A 25094-nucleotide genomic window follows, 5' to 3' on the forward strand; every position below is an offset into this window, starting at 1 on the left:
AAATCTATAGTAATGTTGAATTATTTCATCCAACCAAGTCCAAAAATATTTAACATCTCAGTTCACATGATATAGATTTAGATAACAAGAACAAGTGAAAATCATCTCTTCTGATTCTGATGACAACATGAAATACTTTGTACCAAGAACAAAGCATACGAACACCAAATGATTGTATAAAGTCTTCATCAAGGCAAATATACATACTGTATTACTGTATACTACACAATGTTTTTTAGCTCATACCCAGTGCAGGTATGTAGTATAGACTGCATTATCACTACATACATCTTTCAAACGACCCAAACAATCTTATCATAATATTAAAAGTCCATAGCTGCCATGCCACCACACCCATGCGTAAAAATATTTTGTAAGTAAGATTCATCATGACTGACCTTGATCATGCACTCCCCACAGGAATCAACTTTATCACACTAAAATCATTATATAATTATATTATAACACTATTTACATATAACATTATTTTCGGTCTTCAACATTAGAACTGTCCTACTTTCAATTAGATATCCATATTTGGTGCTTTTACACTACTTGTTTTCATGTAACATGATATCAAAGCTTCATAACTGAAGATGGTACTTTTCCCAATAATTCTTTCCATTTTTGTCTCTATGCAAAACACACAACTTGCTCCAGACCATTTTCATCATTATCTGTGATGATTAAAAGTTTTGATTAGAATAGAACTTCATTTTTCAACTCTTCTTCCCAACATGTACATGTAGGCCACAGCCTGACCTCACGAGAAAGAAACATGAACTGAATTGTCTCCTTTCCTTTTTCAAATCTCAAGCCCAGACAATGCCTCCCTATCCTCTACAATTACACTAATTGTTTGGTCCCAACAACAACAGCTGCCGACAATCTCAATATCAAACTGGCTTAAGTCTTTGTTTAGTTGAAATTTGGTCCACTATATGTTAACCATAACAATGAAATTACTTCCTTACAAAATCTACAAATATGTACTTGTACTCATAGCTGCCTGTCACAGAAAAGACAACTTTGAACAGACTAACTCACTAAGGCACGGTACAATACCACTTACTACACACAGACAATGAATCATAAATATACAACTATTCAAGATGAACAGTATTGCTGTGGCTGACATCATGCATTTCCGTTGTGGCTTCAAGTTTTGGGTAGATGTTGTATAATATTATTCACACTACAATTTAGACAATATTCGGTTTTCTTCAAATCATTACTGCAACCTCCCTGGAAGGCTAGCACACAATCAGTCGTTATCATTGCACTTTCTGATGATTCACGTTGTTACTGCTTGCAAATATTTACAAAAGGCATCACCAAAAAAGCCATTTAGCTGCACTGCTTATTAAAAGGCACAAGATTTAAATGAATATATTGACAAATAATTTTGTGGCAATGTCATTTGTGGCTTATCAAGTACACACAGGATTTAAAAAATTCAATCATTTGACAGACATAATATTCCATATAATCACTAAAATCTTCTAATAATTTTCAGTCAATCTCTTGCACATAAAATGCAAAAATCTCATTATCACAAAATCACATAAAAAGATCATATATTTTCTACCTCTTATAATAAAACTGCATACAATATAATCCAAACATGGCAGAGATATTGCAAACAATTCTAGTTCTTTGTAAATACTTCGGCCATAAAATTTGCCTTTTTTTCTGCTATGGGCATCTTATGTACAGTCTGTAATCAAAGACATATCTCTTTAAGTATTGGTCAACCAGATAAGGGTTAAATAACATCATGGCCAATGATACATCTGGCTCTAAACCTTAAAAAAACTGTACAAATATAACTTTTCTACACTTAAATCCTTAAACGAGCTCTAAAATATACAAATATTTAACCAAGAAGCATTCTGTAATTCTTATCGTAACCAGGCACCAAATCTATTCCACCCTAAGTCTTAAAATTCTTCTTGAAAACAATCTTTAAAACCTGGGCAGTAAGTCTTAAAGTTTGTACCATTGGCCATCTCCTCTCTAGACTTAAACAACCTCTAAAATATACAAAATTGTAAGCAAAAAGCATCTGTAATTCTTATCCTTACCAGATATCAAATCTACACTGTCTATCCTAAGTCTTAAGATGTGTCTTGAGAACTGCAATCTCAGACTTAAGACAGTAAGTAGGCAGTAAGTCTTTGTACAACTGGCCATCTCTTTTCTAGACTTAAACGAGCTCTAGAATATACAAAACTGTAACCAACAAGCATAGACAGTGTAATCCTTAACCCAACCAACCCAAAATAACAAAGCTACATCATCCTAGGTCTTAAGATGTGTCTTGAGAACTGCAATCTCAGACTTAAGACCTAGGCAGTAAGTCTTTGTACAACTGGGCGTCTCCTTTCTTAGTACTCAGCCACTGGCCACAAGGGAACGTCCACTGTTGGTTGGTGGCAAGGTTCGTGACCTCAACCCTGTCCAACATCCAGTCCGCTCCAAACCCTTTATTGTCGTGCTCGATTCGCACTTTCGTGACCTCTCCAAGATCCAGCGCTTCGAACTGGAAGCGGTCGGTCTGTCCGCGTTCAAAGAGGTCGCGGAACTTCTGTTTGAGTTGTCGTTTTCCGGTGTCCCCGTTTGCGCCATACAGGATGATGGTGACGTTGGCGTCCGTGCCGGCACCTTTCTCGTCACTTGTAACCGTGACAACCTCGTACTGGACTGGAGCAAGATCTGAAAGAATGATGAAAACAGATTGTTCTTAATGATGGCAACTACGTTGTGAACAATATACCTGTTCAGCCTATCACACAAACATGTTGCTGACCATGGGCTCTTGACCATCTCCAGACCATGCTTGGGACTTGGTCTGGAGATGGTTACATGGTCAGCTACTCCCAAGCCGGGATAAACTTGCTCACATCTTGTTTGGTTGGTGAGGTTGCCTACTAGCCTGTAAAAGGGGTCTGCACCAGTTGACTATAAATTTAGAAAAATCAAAATTGGGAAACTATAATTCTGCTAAGAATACTTAGTAAGCTTCGGTAATTTATCCAATCCTAAGCTCTGGGTTCTGAACTACATGATTGTACACCAACCGAAAATGATTTCATCAGGTTGGTAGAACATAGGATATTAGAGATTCTTTTTACACAACCGGTAATTTGCAAAAGCCCCACCTACATCGGCTACTCATAGCGGTGAGAAGCAGTACTCCAGTCAGAAACTCTGAAGAAGGTGTCTGCTAGACACCGAAATGTCAGCAGGTGAGAGTTACCGGTTGTGTAAAAAGAATCTTTAATATCCTACATGTACACCAGCATAAGGCATTCAACTTACTTTTGATGGCAGTCTGTCTACTTTCCTCTGTGTCTGTCAACTTCAGGCGTCTCTCGTCCCCTGCTGGGATCCAGTGGTTGCACCCAAATATATACCTGAAGGTACAAGCAACGAAAACATTACTTTGCAATAAGTGTAGTGATTGGTAACCTTAATACCATATGGACAACACCAAAAATGCGGGGTTGAATTGCAGCGTCCACAAAAGTATTGAGTCTACCCATACCCAGGTATGTTCTTACCAGGGGTATATTCTGCTACACTAGTGTGTTAATATGCCCCAACTTATGGCAGAGTACAACTTACATGATTGTATGAGTTTCATATCATATTTTCTAACAAATTTTTTTGTGTTAAACTCAATGTATATATCTACTATGTCAGACTACCAAACTCTTGGCATAAGTCCCCGAAATGAATAAATGGAGCATCCCCAACATGATAATAAGAAAGGTTGTTAAACTTTGACTAAATAGAACTTACTTGTCTGCAGTTGAGGAGTTTTCCACAATGACCTCTGACACGTGCCACTGGTGCTTGTCCTTTGACCCCGCCTTCCTGTGTCCCAAGGTCATGCCCTTCAGGGTTCCGACATTCCGGGTTGTGAACTTGAACTCATCTGTGCGACCCCTGAAGAAAAAAAAAGAACAGATGGGATAAACTTACTGGCTTGATGGTGACATTTCATGCAAAGTCATGCATGTATATACAGACACTAACACAGACATACACATAAAGACACACACACAGACACTCAACCACACGCAAACTCAAACACACACAGAGACACACACACACACAGACACACACACACAAATACATTGTATACATGTATGTACAGTAGATGTAAGCATTACCACTTAGAGAAGGACAATAAAGGCATGTTTATAGACAATTTCCATCAATGGCTTTACGAAGAATTTCATAAAAAGAGGAACCAAAAACTTTTCCCAAAACATTGTTATTTAGATCTGCCAGAGAAAAAGGGCGCTCAAGTCTTACTGAGCTAGATTATTCACTGATAAGAAGATTAGGAACTAACTAAGTATTGAGTAAGCAAAATCTTACTGTTTGAAGTATTTCCCCTTGGCGGTGTTGTCCATGGAAAACTCCTTAGACTTGCGCAAGTCTCCTTCCAGGATGAGGAAGGCGTCATTGGTGGTTCCTGCTTCCTTCCTGTCACTGGTGACCACTTTGATGTTGTAAGCTTGAAAAAACATTATGTTTTAGTTATCTAATAGATGTAAAAGTTATTCAAAGCAATCTAATTACATTCACATGTAGTACTACATGTTTGTACATAATGTTGATGAAGGTTAGACATCCAAATACTAAACAGTATTCATTGTCTCTGTCCCAAATATAACCCACAAGCCTTCAAAACCAATGTTTACCGCCATCTTCTACCACATAACCTTTGTCTTCTACCAACAGTGCCTTCCACTGAGCAAACTAAAAGAAAAGATAATCTAAGTAACCTAGTACGTAATACACCTAAGTTTTGGCTTGGCATTGTTAACGCTTAGTCTCGTGCATTTTTTTCCATATGCGCTTCAGTCTTGTGATGGTTTTTGTTGATTTCGTTTCTGTAATTTTACTTTGTGTTTTGTGTCCGCCTCTATGTGTGTGTTTGACGCACTTTGTGAAAGTTTGTATTGAACTTTGAATACTGTTCCCAGGGCTAACCCTTTGTAATAGCCTTTGGCTAGTTGGGTAGTCCTGGCTGTACTTTTCTACAGTCGAATAAAATCAAATCAAATCAAATCAAAAGAAGAAAAACTATTTACACCCACCTATTTTCTCCTTGTCAGACTTGGGTGTGCCTGGAGAGGTACAGATCAGTTCTCTCATGATCTGTTTGTCGTCCTCGTCCTTTGCTAACCAGCGGCCGCACGGGAACGTGAACGACTTGTCCGTCTTCTGGTCCAGCACCTCAATGTACTCCAGGTGCCAACCTGCGCCAAACCCTGGGGAAAATTAATAAAAGAAACATTACTCAATGTTCACTTCTAAGTTCATCGGTGTTGGTAGAAGTCTTGATAATTTTTCCTTTAATTTACAAAATGTTACAGAGTAATGTCAATATACATTCAAGATGTACTGATACTGATACAAAATTGATACAAAGATTTCAAGAGAAGAACATTCACTTGAAGGCAACTATGACATTGATAGTACATTCTTTGTGTTCAACTTTATAAAATATCTATGGACAAATAGACATTATATGATTTCAAGAAAGATTACAATTAAAATCTAAGGAACTTGCAATACAAAGTTTCACATATTCAAAACTGGCATCAAATTTGACGTACGTCATATTTTACATAATTCAAAACTTATTAATGTGAACAGTGAGAATAAGAAGTATTATGAAATCACAGTCAACAGAAAGATGAAACAACCTAACAGAAAAAAGTTTGTAAACTTGATTTCAGTTATCATTTCTCTTTTGTTATTCCATCAATAATTATTGTATTGCATAATATATAATTGGAAAGCTTGTTTATTACCCTAAACAAATCATTATAGTGTCCAATCTACTATGGTTGTACATTCAAGGATTGAGATATGATTAACTTTCCTAACTTATTGTCTAAGGTTCAGTATTACTGTAACACCCTCTGATACACTGAAACATCACCATCATACCTTCTGGGGAAACTGAAGAAATTTTGCATGCAAAAAAGTGAAGAAAAGTTGACATGAAGAAAGGAGTCCAAAGAAAGTATGTAATTATAGCAAGAAGTAGAATATACAGTACATTTTCATGCAAAGATAATCACAACAAAGATGTCTGATATGATTTGATCATTTTGTCATTCAAAAGCCACAGTAAAAATAGTATGAAATCAGATTAGAAAGCATTTCATGCTCAAACTAATCTATTCCAGGATTACCAGATAATATGCTTAAGATGCATTGGAAATATAGGATGACAATGGAATGACAGAACACAGATTCTGAAGTTAGAGCAATAGAATAATTATCATGGCATTCATGCAAGTGAAATATTTTGAACTAGACCCCTTTAATGTCATACCTTCAAAAAGTTCAAATCATTTCTGCCTGAATATCATGTACATTGTTCAACTGTAACCTTTTTCTTGGAGCCTAAAACCATAACCAATTCAAATTTGGTACCAAACGTCAACTTTGGCATCCAAAAATAATTTCATCTCATTGGCAGAACACAGGATATTGGAGTTGTTTTCTTTAAACAACCAGACACAGCAAAACGTCAGCAGGTAAGAAGCCACTGGTTCTGTAAAAATAACCCTCCAATATCCTATGGCAACCTTAGGTTAAAAAAATGAAGACTTAAATCCTTACCTTTACTATCATGCCACACCCTACACTTGTGAAGATCTCCAAGACTCAGCATGTCTGGGTACTTAAAGACGTCGGTCTGGTTCCTCTCAAACTTGTTGGAACTGGTTTCCGACTCCTTGAGTTTCAGTTCGCCCGAGTCGCCGTTTTCCCCAAAGATGATGAGAGAAATGTTTGCATCTGTTCCTGCCCCCCTCTCGTCACTCGTCTTCACTGAGACCTTGTAGGTGGTTTCTGTGAGAAATAGAAAGAATGGTTTCTAGGTTAAAAAAAACTCTGCAGCACAAATGGCTGAATTGTGTTTTTAACGGTATGTTTTGAAAAGTAGGTAACATATTAGAATCGTTAAAGACTAAAGTAACATGACAATAATGAATTAACATCTAATTATCTAAAATAACCCTATGTTTGGACACCCCTATGTGTGAGAGATTCATACATGCATGTATGCCCCATATAATCTGCTGAAGTCTGTTCTATATTCTTAAACTCAGTTTTAATGTGGAATTAGTTTAATTTGCAGACCCACAGAGCAGATGGAGTTGGAAGAGTCAGGAGTCACAGGGAATGAAATGTACTACTTATCTTATAATATCCAAAAATACGCTGCAATACATACATGTAATAAGTTATTGCAAAGAGATGCCGATAATCGTTTAAAGTCTGTCTCATTCTAAAACTCAGATTTTCAATATGGATTTAGTTTGATGCGTGTGTTTTGATAAAAACTTACTCTTGATCGTTGCTTTCCCACCAACACTAGCAGGGATGTCCTTAGTCAGCTGACCGTCTCCTTTGCTCTTAGAAATCCAGTCATCTAAGATAAACACTGAGAGTTCTCCTGAGTCCTGGTTCCTCAGAGTGATCTGAATCATAAATCAAACAGTACATTGTAGCGGTGGCACAATATCCAGGTACTTGTGCAGGGGTGGTCACTACTGTACTCAGTAGCTATATAGTAAATGTCTGATGTATTTACAAATAGCTTGAGGTTATGATAGGAAGACTGAAGAATCCAAGTGTGAGTGAAAAAAAAGTAATTAATGTTACATTACACGGTCACATGAACTGCCTCTCTATTTAGCACTTGGCTCACATGAGAAAGAATAGTTTTGCCTTTAGTATCACAACCTAAACTTTGAATGACAATCAAGTAATGATATTATATATAACATCTTCCAAAAAAAGTATGAAAAGGAAAACCAAAGAAAATGATTCCAAAAAAAAAAAAATATTGAAGCAGCTCACCTTTTCTAAGTACCAGTCTGGCCGGCTGCCCTTCCCGTTGTGGCTCACTCGAATCTTCTTCAACTCACCAACGTCATCCAACTCCATCTACAATTGATGTAAACAAATTAAAATAAGTTGAGTTGTTGCATTATGTTAAAGTGAAAACTTAATCTTTACCACACTGAAGTAGCCCTATTGGCTACAGAGTTAGGCAGCAGGGAGAAGGTTATGAATATATACAAAAATGTATTAAAACAACCCAATACATGAGACACTGTGTGCTTGCATGGCTAAATACGTATTAAGTCATGGCACATGTATATGTAGCTATGGAAAAAAATGTGTCATACTTTGTCCTTACAGTTTGACATTGGCTTCTTCATGATCACTTTACCTCACCGAACTAAATGGAAAGTATTATTTGACTTATAACACCCTCCAGTTTAAGTTTGGAATTCCACTTTTCTCATATAATATCAATAGTATACAAACTTCTTTCATTGATAGCAAACTTTCAGCAAGGAGTGCTGACTCAACAGTGGCTTACCCGGAGGATGTCGACCTTTCCTCTTTCAAATCTGTCCTCCCCTTTCTCAAGTGGTATCTCCTGAGTTGTGCCACCAGAGCCAAATACGGTCATGGTGATTTTTGCATCGGTGCCACCACTGCTTATATCACCCGTGTACACTGTCACCTCATAGGGAACCACTAGCGGAGAAAAAAAAGTGACACAAATGATATCAGATTTCAAAGTTTAAAGCACTTTTCAAAAACAAGAGAAAGAAAGTGGTGTAGCTACAAAATGTACTACATGTAAGTACCTGTTCACAGTGATCACTCAAAAGGGCTCTGAAGAAAATGGTCATAGTAGACAGGTGGTCACTTTTGACAGGATTATCAAATTATCTAACAGTCCACCTAAAAGTGGTCACCATATCCAGTTGCTCCTTGTGCTATCTAATACATATAGAAGTGGTCCCTAGTTCAACTGGTTTGATTGTACTAACTTAAAGTTAACATTGATTTGATACATTTACAAGCTAGATATACAAAATGTTGAATGATGAATACAATAGTGAGTGCAAAAATGTACAATTTAGAAATCCGTTTTCCTTACCAGTACTTTTCCTTCACAGTAGCTGTCTTATACAATGTACTTTCAAAATTGTTGTTACTGCTAAAGCTAGAAACAAAATACCATTGGGCCAATGAAAGTTTACACTAGAGCCATTTTTACGGTGGCATCTACAGCAACTGATACAATATCCATCATACTTACTAGGTGTGTAGCTGAGCATGGTGCTCTCCGCATCTTGCAGTGTCAGTACACGAGAGATCAGACCATCCTCCTTGTCCTTAGCCAGCCACCTCTTGCAGGGAAAGTAGTAGTGCTTTCCAGCGGTGGGCACGTCTAACTCCACCTCCTTCACAAACCACCCCTGGCCTGGCAGCACACCATCATGGCCAAACTGCAGTTGTGGAAAGTGGAGGTTACAACAAAGAACATCGTGCTATACATAATACTAAACAACTTTTTTTAGATCAATAAATCTAGTTACAAGAACACATCAATCCTTTTCTTTTTCCCTTGGTTTACATGACCTTTTTTTCTGTTTCTGCTACTTTTGGCTCCGAAAGTTCCCTTCCTTTTTGTGTTTGATTGCTGGGTTCCAAATGTACATCATGACATATTATACAAAAAACACTTGCACAAAACCAGCAGCTGAAAATGTTGCTGCATTTTCACTTGTCATGAGTGGAGTAAGAACATTCGTTTCCCAAGGGCACAACATCAGGACCTATTAGAAATTTGAACCTGCGATAAGGGATTTGACTCCAGAGACCCTCTTAATTCTGAGAGCACAGTGTTAACCTTTAGCACACTGAAGTAGCCGTTTGGCACCCAAGTCCCTGTTGGTTACAGAGTTAGGCAGCAGGGAGAAGGTCAAACACACCTCTATCTTCTTGACATCTCCCACATCCACTCCTTCTATTGCAAACGTCTCGACAGACGCCGGTTCAAACTTGCTCTTTTCCTCCAGATCCAGAGGGATCCTTCCTGTTGTCTTCTTCTTGGGCCCCATGATGGTGATGTAAGGGTTGGCGTTGGTCCCGTTGTCATCCCCACCTCCCGTCACGACCTTCACATTGTAGGGAATCACTGGGAGGAAAAAGTGTCACCAGGTTGATTCACAGCATGCTTGGGAAGATTGCATCACAAGAGTAGGACAATTCATATACTGTAATTCTTGACTTGTTAACTGTAACTTAATTTTAGCTGATTTAACTGTCACTAGTCAACAGCTAAAATTTCATCATCCCTAATATTTGATCACTAATATTTAAGCCAGAAATGTTTGTTACCACCGTTAAAATTAAGTGCCGCGACCTACTCCATTTTCCCCCAACCGCTATATTTTCCTGCTACATTTTGTATACTAGTCATAGTCTGGAATTAATTAATTCTACTAATAGTTATCCTATCTGTGCTATGTTGTACATAGCCCAAATGCTATAGCCTGGAATCCATCCTATTCTAGCTCCAGTCTAACTCCCTACTCAGAATATTCTGGCACTCATCCATATTCAAATGTTTGGCCTTTAAAATTGTATTTGGCATCAAATATTTCTCAGTCAATCTCTGTTCCCACATTACAGAGCAACTCAGAGTCAATCAAAAATTGCTTATAAATTAATATATTTCAGCTGAATGTTCATGTATCAAAAGTTGCCAGACTATTCTGAAGACAAGCAATAAAAGGGGCAGACTGGAGCTAATATAGGATGGTAACTTTGAAAGACTGAATGATACTGTCAACAGTAGTTGATTATATGATCCACCAATGTCTTGGACACACCTAACAATGCTGAAAAGTCTTGAGTATACTATGTACTTACAAGGTCCCTCTGGTATAGTCTCCTCCATAAGAGACCCTCTGGAGTTTTTCCTCTTCAGACTCGGACTGGCGCTTTTCAGCGACAGCTGGCTCCCACCGAACGAACTCCTGCGAGACGATGTACTTGATGTGTCGCCTTCATAACCCTAGCAGACATAAAAAGAGGAAAACTTAATCAAACACTCTTGTACCTGTTTACCTTGAAGTTAATAGTTACAGTCAAACCTCTACATACGTTTTGTAAGCTACCTTAACAGTGTGACACTTTTTGGTGGTCTCTTACATAATTTTTGTTCCAATATTTTGTTGTTGCTTTTTCGAGATGACATTGACTGTCGTGTAATGACACAAGATGTAATGTTAAGATTTAAACAGTTATTTCAAAGATGTCAAATCTAAAGTTCACAGATATTGTACTTATCAATTTAATTTTGTCAGTTGGCAATTTGATTGAAATCAAGTATATTTCATGTTTAAATCCAAGTTACCTTCCAACTACATTTCCTATTCCAAGAAAGTCAACATTTTATGTTACAAACAGACCAAGTTTTTTATTTTCTTCATCTGATAAGATTCTTTTTCCTGAAGTTGAATAAGATAAAAGTGGAAATCTAAATAATTTTAAAATGTTATAAAAAAACTGACCTTGACATAGAGTGACCTCTCTATTTTCCCATCATCCTTGTTCTTCCCGAGCCAGCGTTCACAGTGGAACACAAACGTGTCCTGGTCAGCCAGGTCAACGACCTCGATCTTATCCAGGAACCACGCGGGGTTCAACAGGGCGTTGTCATGGCGGATCTTGACCTTGAAAACCTTCCCAAGGTCAACTGCTTCTAGCTGGAACTTGTCCACCTTTGGTGAATGAAAGGACGATTGTAAATAAAAAAAAGAAAAGGAATATAGAAAAGGCTTCAAGTACTAACTCTAATACCGTAACAGTAACTGCACTAACAACATCCACAAACGATAGAAAATGCACCACATTAACTGAAGACCAGAATTACTGTAGCTGTCATCTTGTACTAGGTTTTACCCAAGAAATGTTTTCAAAAATCAATATACACGACATACAGAAATTGAACATTCTTTTCAACATTAACCTTAAGCCTCTTGCAAGGGAAATATTGTTGCACCAAAACTCTACAGTTTATCATTATACCTTTTATAGGAAGACTTGGTTAACATGAAAAGTCATTATTATAATAATCAACTTCATTCCACAAGTTGAAAATTACTAACGTTACTTCTAGGAAAATAGCCTCCAGTTATCATAATGCTGTCTACTAAATACTTTAATGCAAACTAAATCTTCACACCAGGCAACACCTTAAAGACCTTTAGTAAAACACCTTAAATTTACAAATTTCCACCGTACCAACTTGACACAGTATGTATTCTAAAGAAATGATTTATTAACAATTCACCTTACATGTATATGTATTAACTTAAAGGTAGTTTATATCATTACTGTTTGACTGGTCAGTAATCTAAGTGTTGAGAATATTCTTGTTCTCCAACTGAGCAAATCTTATGACCTTGCTTTTAGCCCAAAGTTGATCATAAACAAAGCACAAATAAGCTATATACAACATAACATAATATACTGATACATAATATATTCCATACACATTGTAAGAAATGTAGCACCTGTATTTTCTCAACCTTACACCAGTGCAGCACACACTTATTTGAAGACAAATGTAGACAATGTCATGCATGTGTCAAGACGTCTTTGTGTCACAGTGCTTGTGTATTCCTTTATATCAAGCCAAAGGAATGGTCAAACACACAAAAACCTGCAGAAATCTGGACGGTGACTTAGAACCCAGAGATTTCAAAATGTTTACCTCTGAACTCTGCCATGCATGGGGAGGGGGGCAAGATATTCGTAAAACTGTGAGAGAGTTTTTTTGGCCTTACATCACGAGCTTTCAGGGTGTGAAAGCTCTAAATAGCAAGGTCAAGCAAAATGCAATGTGTGGATAAACAAGAAATGTGCACAGTAAAATAGGATTGTTGTGTTCTGTTTGGATAGTTTAGATACAAAACTAGTAGCCATCATGCTTGTGGGAAATTAGTGGGGTTTCATCATGCATAACGATTTATAAGCTGGAGACAAAACTATTGGCTTGGCCATCTCTTAGCAAACAGACTTAGAAAGCAATTCTGTACAGCATAAATTTTATACTGACAGTCACATTATATGTACAATGTATAGTACCATTACAGAGTATTACAGCCATTACTGTCAATTAGGCACCCTTACAGAAAACCAAAAACTAGTTGCAAGAATTGTTCTCCTGGTATTAATACCTTGCACACAATCAGGCATTGCTTGAATGTACAATTATGATGCATTTACAATACACAGTAAATGTTTCTATGACTGTCACAGTTAATTTTGGTATGTGAGCTCAAACGTTTTTTAAAAATCTATCTAGAAGTTATCAGACAAGCATTTACTGTTACACCACCAATCGCAAATGATAGAGTTAACCAATAATGAGTATTTCATACCTGTCCACGTTCAAACTTGTCCATGTGAGTCTCTGATTTATTCAGTTTTCTCTCTCCTGTGTCGCCGTTTTCTCCGAAGATGTTTAAGAAGACGTTAGCGTCAGTTCCTGCACCCTTCACATCACCGGTGTACACCAACACTTGGTACTGTTTCACTGCAGAGGTGGAAAAGAGCAATACATATTCTTAGCATTCATCTTGCTGTAAACATGCTCTACAGAAAAAACATCCATAACAGTGAACTGCATAATACACACTGTCCTTGGTGCTGAACGCCATCCATATAACATTACATACATGGAAAGCACACTTAGTGCTAAACTGTGTCTACAAACAGACCTGTCCTTGGTGCTGAACACAATCCATATAATGTTATACACATGCATTTTTGTCCTTGGTGCTGAACACTATCCAGTGGCACACTGCAATAAATACACCGGTTTTGTGCTAATATCGGTCCAAACACAGTTCAAGGCACCTGTCTGTGCTAGTGTTTAACCATCAGCCAGCTTTGGTAGCCCTTTGGTACCAAATTTGTATTGGTTATGGGGTAAGGTAGCAGGGAGAGGGTTAACACACAAGTCAAAGAAGCAATAGATTGCTCATTCTTTGACAAAGACAAGTGCTGTATGTACAGCTGAGTTGAAAAAGTCAAACTTATTTTTGTGTTGGGAGTTACAGTTATGATCCTGCTTCAGAATGAATTCTATCAATTTATCGGATTAACTTTCATACGAAGACATGTTGTCTCTTTCTTTTGATCAGAAGGAAAGAAATGCCACTGACAGCAATCTGTTGGACATGTGAATGACATGATACTGTAAATGCATTTAAGTTTGCATGATTTTTATTTCGTGCTAAGGCGAAAATGGAGTGATTGCGGTGGTTTTAATTTTAAGTCACATACTGCTACAGTATTGGACAAAAATGTTCGCGGTGGTTTTAAGTTCGCGATGAAACGGCCACCGCAAAAACTGCGAACATAAAACCACCGCAAACATTTCTGCATTTACCGTAACTGCAAAAGAGATGTCTGAGTCCAAGTGAAAGATACAAGATATCAATTTGTTTACTGACTACTTTTAAGACTACAAATAGTATTTCTTACTTTCTAAGGCGTCATGTTTGATCTCCTTCTTCTTCATGCTCCCGTCTTTCCTCGTTTTCTCCTCCATGATTTTATCCGGGAGAAGTTCACGCACGATCTCTCCATCATCCTCCCCCCTGGCCAGCCACCGCTTACAGGGGAAGGTGTAGGTGATCGAACCCTGGGAGAAAACAATAATTCACCTTTTTTTCAGTACAATAATAAAAAAAAGGAAAGAGTGAGTAACAAAAGATAAAACGTAAGTTGACAATGGCTTGGTCCATTTTCTAAAATGATTGGTTAGATCATTCAATATTGTTATTTCTGTGAAGAGAAAGACAAAAATCTATTTTCTTATCGGAAATATTTGATAATACACAGACTGAAGTATTTGCAAACTCTCAAAAGACATCCTTATTACTGAAAAATATATACCATAGAATATGCATCTGCTTTATAAATAAAAAATTTGGACAGTCATTTTACTTTTGAGTAGTTCAAGATGATATCCTTTTAATTGTTAAAAAAGAAGAGATTTTACAAATTCTGAGAGTATCTTAACAAATTCAAAGTCTTATAAGATGCAGGCTAGAACTTTCACTTTCTTCATACCTTCTTGTCGTCCGTCAGTCTTCGCACCTCGACCTTTTCAAGATGCCAGCCTGCACCCCAGCCCTTCCCATCATGCCCTATTCTGATCTTCTCAATGGGGTCACCGACATCCTCCATCTAGAATAACAACAACATGACATCGATTGATGGAAGAGAAGAATACGGCCAAGCACACCAGTTCACCCCTTCTCTTCTTGACAATATGTGCCTGGCTTTTTACATGCAAGGGTTTCACAACTTAAACTCCACCATACACTAGATCAACGGAAAATTTAAAAACTGAATTGCAGTGCTCTCAAATAGTGTCTGGGTCAGGGGTTACAAGCAGTTGAAACTCACTAACTCTTGGTTTTCCCCTGTGTTCCAAAAGTGGGAACATTATAATTAGCTGATTTTGCTGCAGGGACACTAAAGAATGAAACACAATGCATTGAACTGACCTCAACAATGAAGATGTCCTTCTGGGCCTTCTCAAACTTTTCTTTCCTCTCCTTCTTGTTGGCACAGAGACTTTTCTGTTCCGTTTGCGTGTCTCTTCCAAACAGCACGACGTAAACGTCCGCGTCCGTTCCCGCCCCCGAAACGTCGCTGGTGTACGTGACGATCTCATACGGAACGTCTAGAAACATTGCACACAAAAAATCAGTACATGTTGGATAAAGAAAACAAGCTCTAAACTTAAGAATTTTTACTTCATAAATCTAAAAGGAAATGTTGACAAAGACAGCAATGAGAAACAACAGAGACAATAGACAGCGACAGTCATGCAAACATCAATCATTTGGCAATAACTTAAAAAAGAATGACTTTTATACCTATTGAGTATGTTAAGTTCAATCCAAGTGGTGACAAAGATTTGATATTTTTATATTTTTGTCACCATTAATGAAAATTTCATCAAAAACCTTGAAACAGCCCTCTTCTTGTTTTGGTTTGATATTATTCATATTAAACACAAAATAAGGTTTCACGTACATGTATGTTATATTAGGGTAATAATGACACACCATGACTTCGTCTGTTCCTAGCAAAAATAAAAAACTATTACAACATAATAAGGACGTTCATTGTAAGTTTGCTAAATCTGATGAACAAAAAGTTGTGACTCACCATTATACCAACATTAAAAATGGGCCTTTACAATCTTGTACAATATCTCTGATTCAAAACAAGATATATGGATGATATCTCTGATTCAAAGCACGATAAAATAGTTAAAGTCGTACATTTTTCATCAGACAAAAATATGGGAGCTTCTCTCCTGAAAATGGATTTTATAAAAGCCAGCCTTTCAGCACTAAGGACAGTACCAATGCTTAAAATTCTAAGTACCAGAAGTTGTGCGTTTTCTGTTGTCTAACAGTTAAATGTTACTGTAAGGCCACACCAATCTAATTTCTTGGTTAATGGAATGTTTTTTTAAATTCTAGCATATTAAAAAGGACATCATTTAAACAGAAAGCTGGGGTAAAAACTTGCACCTGACCCTGTTCACTCTCTGAAACTGTGTGCACCAATTGAAAGTACAAACTTTCCTCTGAGATTCTGTTTTCATGTTGATTTTCTAATCTATCATTTTTTTTAAAAATCTGTTAACCAAGAAATAAAATTGGTGTGGCCTAACTACAGCAACTACTGATGCACAATGCTATCATAATGCTATGGTGCTAAGCCTCCCTCACATTCCATTTTGGTTCAAACACCCACACAAAACTATGTTGGCAACTTATTCAAACATTTTACCTCTTTGTGCTTACAATTGTATCAACTAATTAGGTGTTCCTCTACAAACTCTACTGAAACTAGAGCATTACAACCTACCTGAAAAGAAAAGCAGATGCAAAGAAGAAATAAGATCGGAACTGCTGCACTTTAACATTGCTTCTTAAGCTTTCTTTAATACAGACCGACATACCTTTCACAGTGTATTGAAAGCGACCAGCTTTGCAAGAAGAATATGGGAAGAAGAGACTAGTTGACATGCATTGCAAAAAGTGTTCTTCACCCCTACTTTGACATGGGAAAGTCCAATATCAGAGATGCAGAGATAGACACATAGCCATTACCATTACATAAAATAGGGGTGTTTGCAACTTTCACAGCAAAGACATTTTTAGCATCATGCATAGAAACGCTATACTGGGTTATTCCATTTAAAAGTGTTTAAAGGGAGCCAAATTTTTTTCTTATTTTTTCCAATATTTATTTAGTGGTGGTAAACCTTTAGCAGACAGAAGTAGCCACTTGGCTACCAATGCTCTACTTGTTACATGGTTACACAACAGGGAGAAGGTCACGAAAAAGAACAGAGAAAATCATGACAGAACAACTGAAAACACTCCCTCAGCCCTTTAAATGGAATATCCCAGACAATTTTGTGCAGAACTTAACACTGATTGTACAAGCACATAGAAGTTGTTAAAAAGTATGCTGTTAAAAAGTATGCTGTTAAAAAGTTTGTACAAGGTAATTGTAGTGACAGAATGGTTGCGCAGCAGAATATGACAACATTGCAGAAATTTACAACAGCAAGAAGTTTCCACATGCAAAAGTTCAAGTTGAAGTTTACAACGAGTGTTAGAGCTGTGTACCTAAACAAATTTTAGGTACAGGTACACAGGTTTAGGTACAGGTCCAGACCTGAACCTGTACCTAAACTACTTGTTCTGAAAATGCTTAGCCTAGATTTTCAATAAGGACAAAAGCATGTTTGAACTGGTAAAAACATAATATTTGATTGTGCTAGGTATTATTTCTATGAAAAAACATTTGACTCCAGCCATGCAAATGTGTTTTCTGTGCTTTAGAGCACTGTCACAGTAATTTCATAGTACACTGTAATTTTATCTGTCAAAGTGGCCATCCCCTGAGTCAGGTCCAGTACCGATACAGCAGGGTCAGGTATTTTGGACCTGTACCTAATTGATTGTAAGCGGTACTGTACCGGTACATAGCTCCAACGAGTGTACAAGTAGATAAACAGAAAGAACAATAGAGCTATGATCATGCTTCTGATACTAACATTTGCTAGCATTCCTTTGAAGATAAGCATCACAAATAGAGTCATACAGCATGAAAAAAAAAGGAAAAACTGTACCTATTTCTGTTAAATTAACCATTCCGAGACATTATGCATTTCTTTGAGTAAATGTATGGCTTGAACGATATCTTTTGAACTTTAACCCACCGAAACAGTGGAGTATTATGGAGACATGCATAACATTATGTTAGTCATCATAACAGTTCCTGTCACTTGTATAATCTACAACTGTAACTATTTGCCTTCTGTCATAGAGTCACTATCTAAACCTGTAATGTTTTCTGAAATAGAGTCACTATCTACAACTGAAATGTGTTCTGTGATAGAGTCTGAGGTGATGTCAAAACTTGTCTGTTCTGTAACATATTTGTAATCTACAGTAACTGTCATGTGTTCTGTAATAGAGTCACTATCTAGAACTGTCCTGCGTTCTGTAATAGAGTCACTATCAACTGTAACATGTTCTGTAATAGAGTCACTATCTAGAACTGTCATTTGTGTTCTGTAATAGAGTCACTATCAACTGTAACATGTTCTGTAATAGAGTCACTATCTAGAACTGTCCTGTGTTCTGTAACAGAGTCACTATCAACTGTAACATGTTCTGTAATAGACTCACTATCTAGAACTGTCCTGTGTTCTGTAACAGAGTCACTATCAACTGTAACATGTTCTGTAATAGAGTCACTATCTAGAACTGTCCTGTGTTCTGTAATACAGTCACTATCAACTGTAACATGTTCTGTAATAGAGTCACTACATGTATCTACAGTGTCTTCTGTCATAGAGTCTGAGTCGGCGTCATAACTTGTTTCTGTACTTGTCAGACCTGAAAACAGCAGCAATAAAAACACCAAATCATCAATTGATTTGTAGGCTGTCCATAATGACAAAATCTACATAGTTTACTGTACATGTATGTCTTGAAACCATGTCATCCTGATACATGTATATATCATTCATTGTCTTGAACACCTGGATATCTGAAGTGTGCATACCTCGGGGATTACTGATGTTGCATTAGTAGATCTTTTTACATTGACTTCTGTATGATATGGGTGCCTTATTGTACCTGGTGGAATTTGAGAGTTAACTTGAGAGTACGATTGTGTAGAAATGTAACCTCCATTGACATCAATCTTTCAAGATATATAAATCCGCCATTTCGAAAAACAGAGATCTCTAGTGCAGCACCCTCCAGGTATGCACAGTTCAGATATAGAGTGCTTTACACTGGGGAGGTTGGGTTGGAGATCAGTTTGGATGTTTCTTTTCAGGGTGGCGGAATTATGTACCCTGGTGGATTCATGTTTTATTAGTAGATGTTAGTTATAAAAAAAAATCATATGGACGTACAGGGGTTGTATTCCTCTGTCGCGGTGTTGGCGGGGAAAAGTTCTCGCTCGAGTTTCCCGTCGTCCTGCCCCTTGTCGAGCCAGCGTCCGCACGGGAAGTACCACTTTTGCCCCAGGGAGGGGGCGTTGATTTCGACACTCTCCAAAAACCAGCCGGCGAAGCCACCCTTATTGTCGTGCCAGATCCTGGCAAAAAAAAAACAGTAAATAAAATCAACAATGATCAAGAATAGAAGAAAAAGATTTGACACCAAAGCAAATTTTTGTATGTAATGTTTCCCCAGACATTATACAATCATGTGTAAGATGGTGAAGTAAAATTTAAATAGAAATTGATGAAATATTTTTACTGGATAGTAAGAAAAATTTAGCAACAATGATTTGGTAATCAGAAGAAAAACTATACTTGAGATTTCCAAACTAACAAGCAAACAAACAAGCATATACATACATACAGACAGATTATGAAAAACATTCTATTAGGTCATTCAATCAACAAATCTTTTTGTTACCGCTAACTGGTTAAACTTTTTATTTTGTGACACTTACTTGATTTTCTTCAGATCTCCAATGTCCACAGCTTCCAGCGTAAACTCATCGAGCTGATTCCTCTCAAACTTGTTGGAGTTGTTCTTGGATGTCTTCAGCTGCATGATACCTGGGACATAAGATTCAGCTTAAAACACTGAAATTTAAGACATCTTTCCCTTTTAAAAGGCAAAAATGAACATCATGTCAGCCTGACCTGACAAATGTACACGGGATCTTTATGGCTTTTAGAACAGATACATGTACCTGAAATTAAAGCTGCTGTAGTTCCTTACCTGTATCATCCTGCTCTCCATAAAGAATGGTGTACACGTTGGCATCTGTACCAGTTTTACTAGAGTTACAGCTCTAGTTCCTTACCTGTATCATCCTGCTCCCCATAAAGAATGGTGTACACGTTAGCGTCGGTACCAGCACCCCTTACATCTCCTGTCTTCACATTCACATGGTAGGTGGTCGTCTGGGCTGGAATCAAAATTACAAGAAATTTGTAATCATTAAAAATAAATACATAATTGTCATGTAAAATGAAAAATGAAAAATTACTTTTTGTCACCTCAACATCTCCAGATTTCCTTTAGTTCGTGAACAAAATGTAATATTGAATGTAGGGCTTGTAATATTATCTATTTCACAGTCTTGACCAACACACAGCCTGAATGCTGTACAAAGGACAAGCGTGTAAGTCCAAAACCAATAGGCTTTTGTCTGGCATGATCACTCATGTGGACTGATACCCCAGCTATAGTATCAGTGACTATTTTGATAATTGAGCTTAACTCTCCCTGCTGCCTAATCCCATAATCAATAAAGAATTAGTTACCCAAACAGCTACTTCAGTGTATCAAAGGTCAAACAAACATGGGAATAAATGCTTAATAACCTCTTAAAATGCTTACAAGTCCTACATTCAATTTGGAGTTAAGAAATCTATAATAGCCTGCAATTGGCAGGGATTAAAATCAGGGCTTGAACTTTCCATCCAGCAAAGAATCAATACAATGCGGCCTGTGCTACCATTTTAAAACATCTTGTACCTTTTGATCTGGAAATAAAAAGTAACTCCATCGCTACTCACCCATCATCTCTAGCCCCAGCTCATCCCTCAGACTTGTGGTAGATTTTCCCTTCTTCAGGGATCGAGTCTTGTCAAACAGGGCCTTGTCGACGGGAACCAACTCCCGCGCGATCTGTCCGTCGTCCTCGTCTGTCGCCAACCAACGCTGGCAGGGGAAGTAGTACCTAGTACAGAATAATAGTGTTGCAAAATCATTACTTCAAATTCCAGTCCATCCCGCACTGTATGGTGCATTGGGCAGAGCCAATCTCTGTTTCTGTAGCCCTTGAACCACACAGCTGTGCAAGCATCATAAGACAATTATAACTGTTTCTACAAGCTACTCAAACCGTTCAGCTACAGATCCGTAATGTTATGGAATGCACTACCTAGCGAATTCAAGATCGTATCGGATGTTAGACACTTCAAGAAATTGGTTGATCAATTGTATGCGACGTAATGGTTTTAACTTGATGATGGATTGATAGTTTGATTTGTAAATAGTTAGCAATTGTAGAAATTTGCAGGTATGTTTTTATTGCAGTATGTAAATATGTAATTATGTGTGTACGTATGTATGTATTTTGTGATGTACATGTAGTGTTTATGAGCCCTGGAAGATTAGCCCCCTAGAGGGGCTAAAGGGTATCTCAATAAACTCAATAAACTCAATAAACTCAACTCAAGCTATGCAAGTTGTGTTCAACTTCCATACTCCAGAAAAAGAAACCATTGTTCCCCGTGTTGGCATCGCTAGATGTCCCCGTGCAAGGTTCAAAGTTGAGTGTACATGTAGCAGATAAGCTGTTTGAAAGTCTTTTTTATGACTGACTGGCAAGTATACTCATAACTCATGCAAAGGAAGCACCCAACCCACTTGGCAAGTTTTTCAGATAAAAGAAGCTTTTCCTATTATTAAAATCATTCATTAAGATCAAAACTAATCATCTCAAAACATCAACTCACTTTTTCTTTGCCTTGACATCCTCCACCTCTACTCTGTCCAGAAACCAGGCGGCCCCCCCACCCTTGTTGTCATGTCGAACTTTGACCTTCTTCACTTCCCCAAGGTTGATGGCTGACATCGTAAACTTGTCCACCTGCGGCAAGACATTTCAAGGTCAATTAAAAAGAAAAATTCATTTATTATTACATTTGTACTAAAATTAAAAGCTATTTTCCTTCATCGTGACAATGACAGACGCTATATCGTATGTATTGTACAGTATGAAAAGGTTACTGATAAACGTATCTGGAAAATTCTTACAACTACATGCAAGTAACATAATGATCTGTTGGTCGACAACAGCTTAACGTTCATCATAATCATCATTGTTGCCAAACATCAGAAAAATTCTCCACTGTCTTAATGTTACATTCCTTAGGACTAAAATCATATCCAGTAGTATACACTTATTAAATAATCGTAAGAGGTAAGCCTTGAGTCAGCTGTGGAAAGCTAAATGCATGCCCACAAAATCAGTTGTTGAAACACTCACATTTCCGCGTTCCCACTTGTTCATGTTGGTTTCGGAGTTCTTGAGTTCGCGCTCTCCCGTGTCTCCGTTCTCACCGTGCACGGACAGGAAAACGTTTGCGTCCGTCCCAGCTCCAAACTTGTCACCGGTGTACACTCTCACCACATACTCATTTTCTGAAAGGAGGAGATTTTTGCATATCAGACTTTGAAAAGTTCTGTAATATACCCATTGTCAAGTAACAAAAAACAACGCCTTTTCAATCATGTCTTAAAACTCCCAGATATTTGAAGTGAACACACCAAACTTGTCACCAGTGTACACTCTCACCACATACTTATTTTCTGTCGGATAAGGATGAGATTTTTTACACAAATATTGGACACTGAAAAGTACTAGATACGTGGAACGTCAACCATCATAATTCTGCGACTGCAGTGCCACTTGACAAAATAAGTAAAGAAATTTATTAATGTATCAGACATTGAAGAGTTCAAAAGACATGTAATATCAACTCTTGCAATTCTGCTGGATATTCTATGACAGCTGCATATGAAAAAGATTAGTTGAATTCACAGGGATATAAATAATACTGCAGCATCAGTAATCCATGACTGTATTGTGGTAGCATGCGTAGTCCAGTGGTTAGCGATCTTGCCTCTGGAACTAGAAGCCCCGGGTTCGATCCCGGCTGTGTCGCTCACTCGACATGCACGCTACCGGAACGGGTCTCCGTCCTTAGGACGGGACGTTAAGCCGTGGTCCACTGTTCATTGTGCTTGTCGAAAAGAGCTAGGGGAATTTCCCCGGTACAATGAACCTGTAAATACTGTACATAGCGTCTGTCTTCTCTGTCACGACCAGTGGAAGATCAGCTCACCTGTTCATTGAGTTCATTTGAGCTAAACTGGTTCGAGATCCCTTTCCTTTCCTTTTTATGTTCCCTTCCGATATCCTGGTGTTCAATACGTTCTTGAGAAGGCCCCAGTTTTGGATGTGGTGAGAGCTGACATAACAACACAATAGACTAATCAACAAACACTACTTTTCAAAGACATATCAACTACTTTAATGAAGATTATTACAAATGCTTAACTGTACCTTCAAGGATGTTGCCTTCCAGCGGTTTTCCTGCCTCATCCGTGGGTACCAGCTCTCTTACTATCTGCTTATCATCCTCATCTTTTGCGAACCATCTGTTTGCCACAAACAGGTACACCTCTGCGTTGCTCTTCTTCCAGTCCTCCTCTTTCTCAGAGTCGCTACTTGAGCTGCTGCTGTCTTTCTTGGATTTCTTCTTCTTCTTATCTTTCTTCTTTGATGTCTTCTTCTTTTCATCCTCAGAAGAACTCTCGGAAGACGAGCTATCTTTCTTGGACTTCTTTTTGTCCTTGAGAGATTTCTTTTTCTTCTTGGAGGATTTTTCATCCTCGCTCTCTGAATCAGACTCAGAGAAGCTGGAATACTTCTTGGACTTCTTCTTGCTTTTTGCGGACTTCTTTTTCTTGGAGGATTTCTCATCTTCACTCTCAGAGTCGGAGAAGCTGGAATATTTGTTGGACTTTTTCTTGCGAGATGGGGAGGGGGACGTTTTTCTCCTGGACGGTGAGGTGGATTTTTGTCGTTTTAGACCCTTCTTCTTGGCTTTTCTTTTCTTCTTTAGCTCCTCTGCTGTTGGGTATCTTTGAATGACAACCTGGTCAAAAAGAAAAGAAAAAGATGTTGATAAAGATTGACATTGACATATTGACTTAAAAGACACCAATACTAGAGCTTCTACCAGGAATGTTTTCACAGAAGATAAGTGTATGTATGATGAAAATAACTTCCAAGAATATTTTAATGCAGAAATGTTCATGGGGATATAATTTTGCGGTATGGAGGAAATGGAGTGTTCGCAGTGGTTTTGAGTTCGTAGCGCTACAGTCACACAATGGAATGGCTTTTTGCAGTGGTTTTAAGTTTGTGGTAAAGGGCTCTCCACGAAAACCGCAAACATTTCTGCATTTACAGTCTTCATTTTGAAATATTTCCAAATACAGATATCAAAGTGGCCACTTTAACAGTATTCTACAAAATATCAATATACTCTATCAAAGCTTTATGTGCTTTATTTAAGCCAAATCATAAAAACACCCTTTTTTAAAACTGTTAAATTTGAAAATTCTACTTCGTATATGACAACAATTACCTTATTGAGGAACCAGCCTGCTCCGAAGCTGGTACTGTCATGCCCGATCCTGATCTTGGTGATGGGGCCAACATCCTTCTGTTCAATCTGGAGGGAAACAACAAATACAATCACTACACCAAGTCAAGAGTAGGATGCATATTTATACTGTACAGTAGTCGGTATAACACATCCTTGCACTTATTGTCCCTTTCCAACAGACCTCAATTTACTAACAAATGCCAGTATCGGAATCAATTTATAAAGAAACTTACACGACACAGAAAAACAGAACAATGTCAATTTGAACCACAACATGATAACCCTTGGCAACTATCAACTCCAACTCTGGGACAATCAACTATCAGTTGTTGCTAACATTAACCATTAATCTATATCCGGTGGGCCAGATTCCCCCTCACATTCATTGCCATCAAGGTTCTATATA

The 25094-nt window shown here is 37.8% G+C and overlaps 1 protein-coding gene across 3 annotated transcripts in view; it reads right to left on the bottom strand.

Moving 5' to 3' along the window:
• Nucleotides 1–2172: 2172 nt before the first annotated feature.
• LOC136424940 (lipoxygenase homology domain-containing protein 1-like) overlaps nt 2173–25094 on the bottom strand; it is a 45269-nt gene continuing 22347 nt past the window's right edge. For all 3 annotated transcript variants that reach the window (XM_066413594.1, XM_066413593.1, XM_066413592.1), the window contains 25 exons: nt 24668–24754; nt 23578–24172; nt 22498–22652; nt 21965–22098; nt 21020–21183; nt 20302–20406; nt 19942–20050; nt 19394–19578; nt 15438–15616; nt 14998–15114; nt 14407–14566; nt 13299–13453; nt 11424–11633; nt 10780–10924; nt 9837–10042; nt 9161–9350; nt 8429–8589; nt 7900–7986; nt 7385–7517; nt 6655–6885; nt 5115–5288; nt 4390–4528; nt 3805–3951; nt 3322–3416; nt 2173–2715 (listed from right to left, as the gene is read on the bottom strand). In XM_066413594.1, coding sequence (XP_066269691.1) covers nt 2342–2715; nt 3322–3416; nt 3805–3951; nt 4390–4528; nt 5115–5288; nt 6655–6885; nt 7385–7517; nt 7900–7986; nt 8429–8589; nt 9161–9350; nt 9837–10042; nt 10780–10924; nt 11424–11633; nt 13299–13453; nt 14407–14566; nt 14998–15114; nt 15438–15616; nt 19394–19578; nt 19942–20050; nt 20302–20406; nt 21020–21183; nt 21965–22098; nt 22498–22652; nt 23578–24172; nt 24668–24754 — 4437 coding nt within the window. In that variant the 3' untranslated portion in view covers nt 2173–2341. The remainder of the gene's footprint in view (nt 2716–3321; nt 3417–3804; nt 3952–4389; nt 4529–5114; nt 5289–6654; nt 6886–7384; nt 7518–7899; nt 7987–8428; nt 8590–9160; nt 9351–9836; nt 10043–10779; nt 10925–11423; nt 11634–13298; nt 13454–14406; nt 14567–14997; nt 15115–15437; nt 15617–19393; nt 19579–19941; nt 20051–20301; nt 20407–21019; nt 21184–21964; nt 22099–22497; nt 22653–23577; nt 24173–24667; nt 24755–25094) is intronic.

The sequence above is a fragment of the Branchiostoma lanceolatum genome, chromosome 19 (genome assembly GCF_035083965.1).
Source record: "Branchiostoma lanceolatum isolate klBraLanc5 chromosome 19, klBraLanc5.hap2, whole genome shotgun sequence".
Classification (NCBI taxonomy): domain Eukaryota; kingdom Metazoa; phylum Chordata; class Leptocardii; order Amphioxiformes; family Branchiostomatidae; genus Branchiostoma; species Branchiostoma lanceolatum.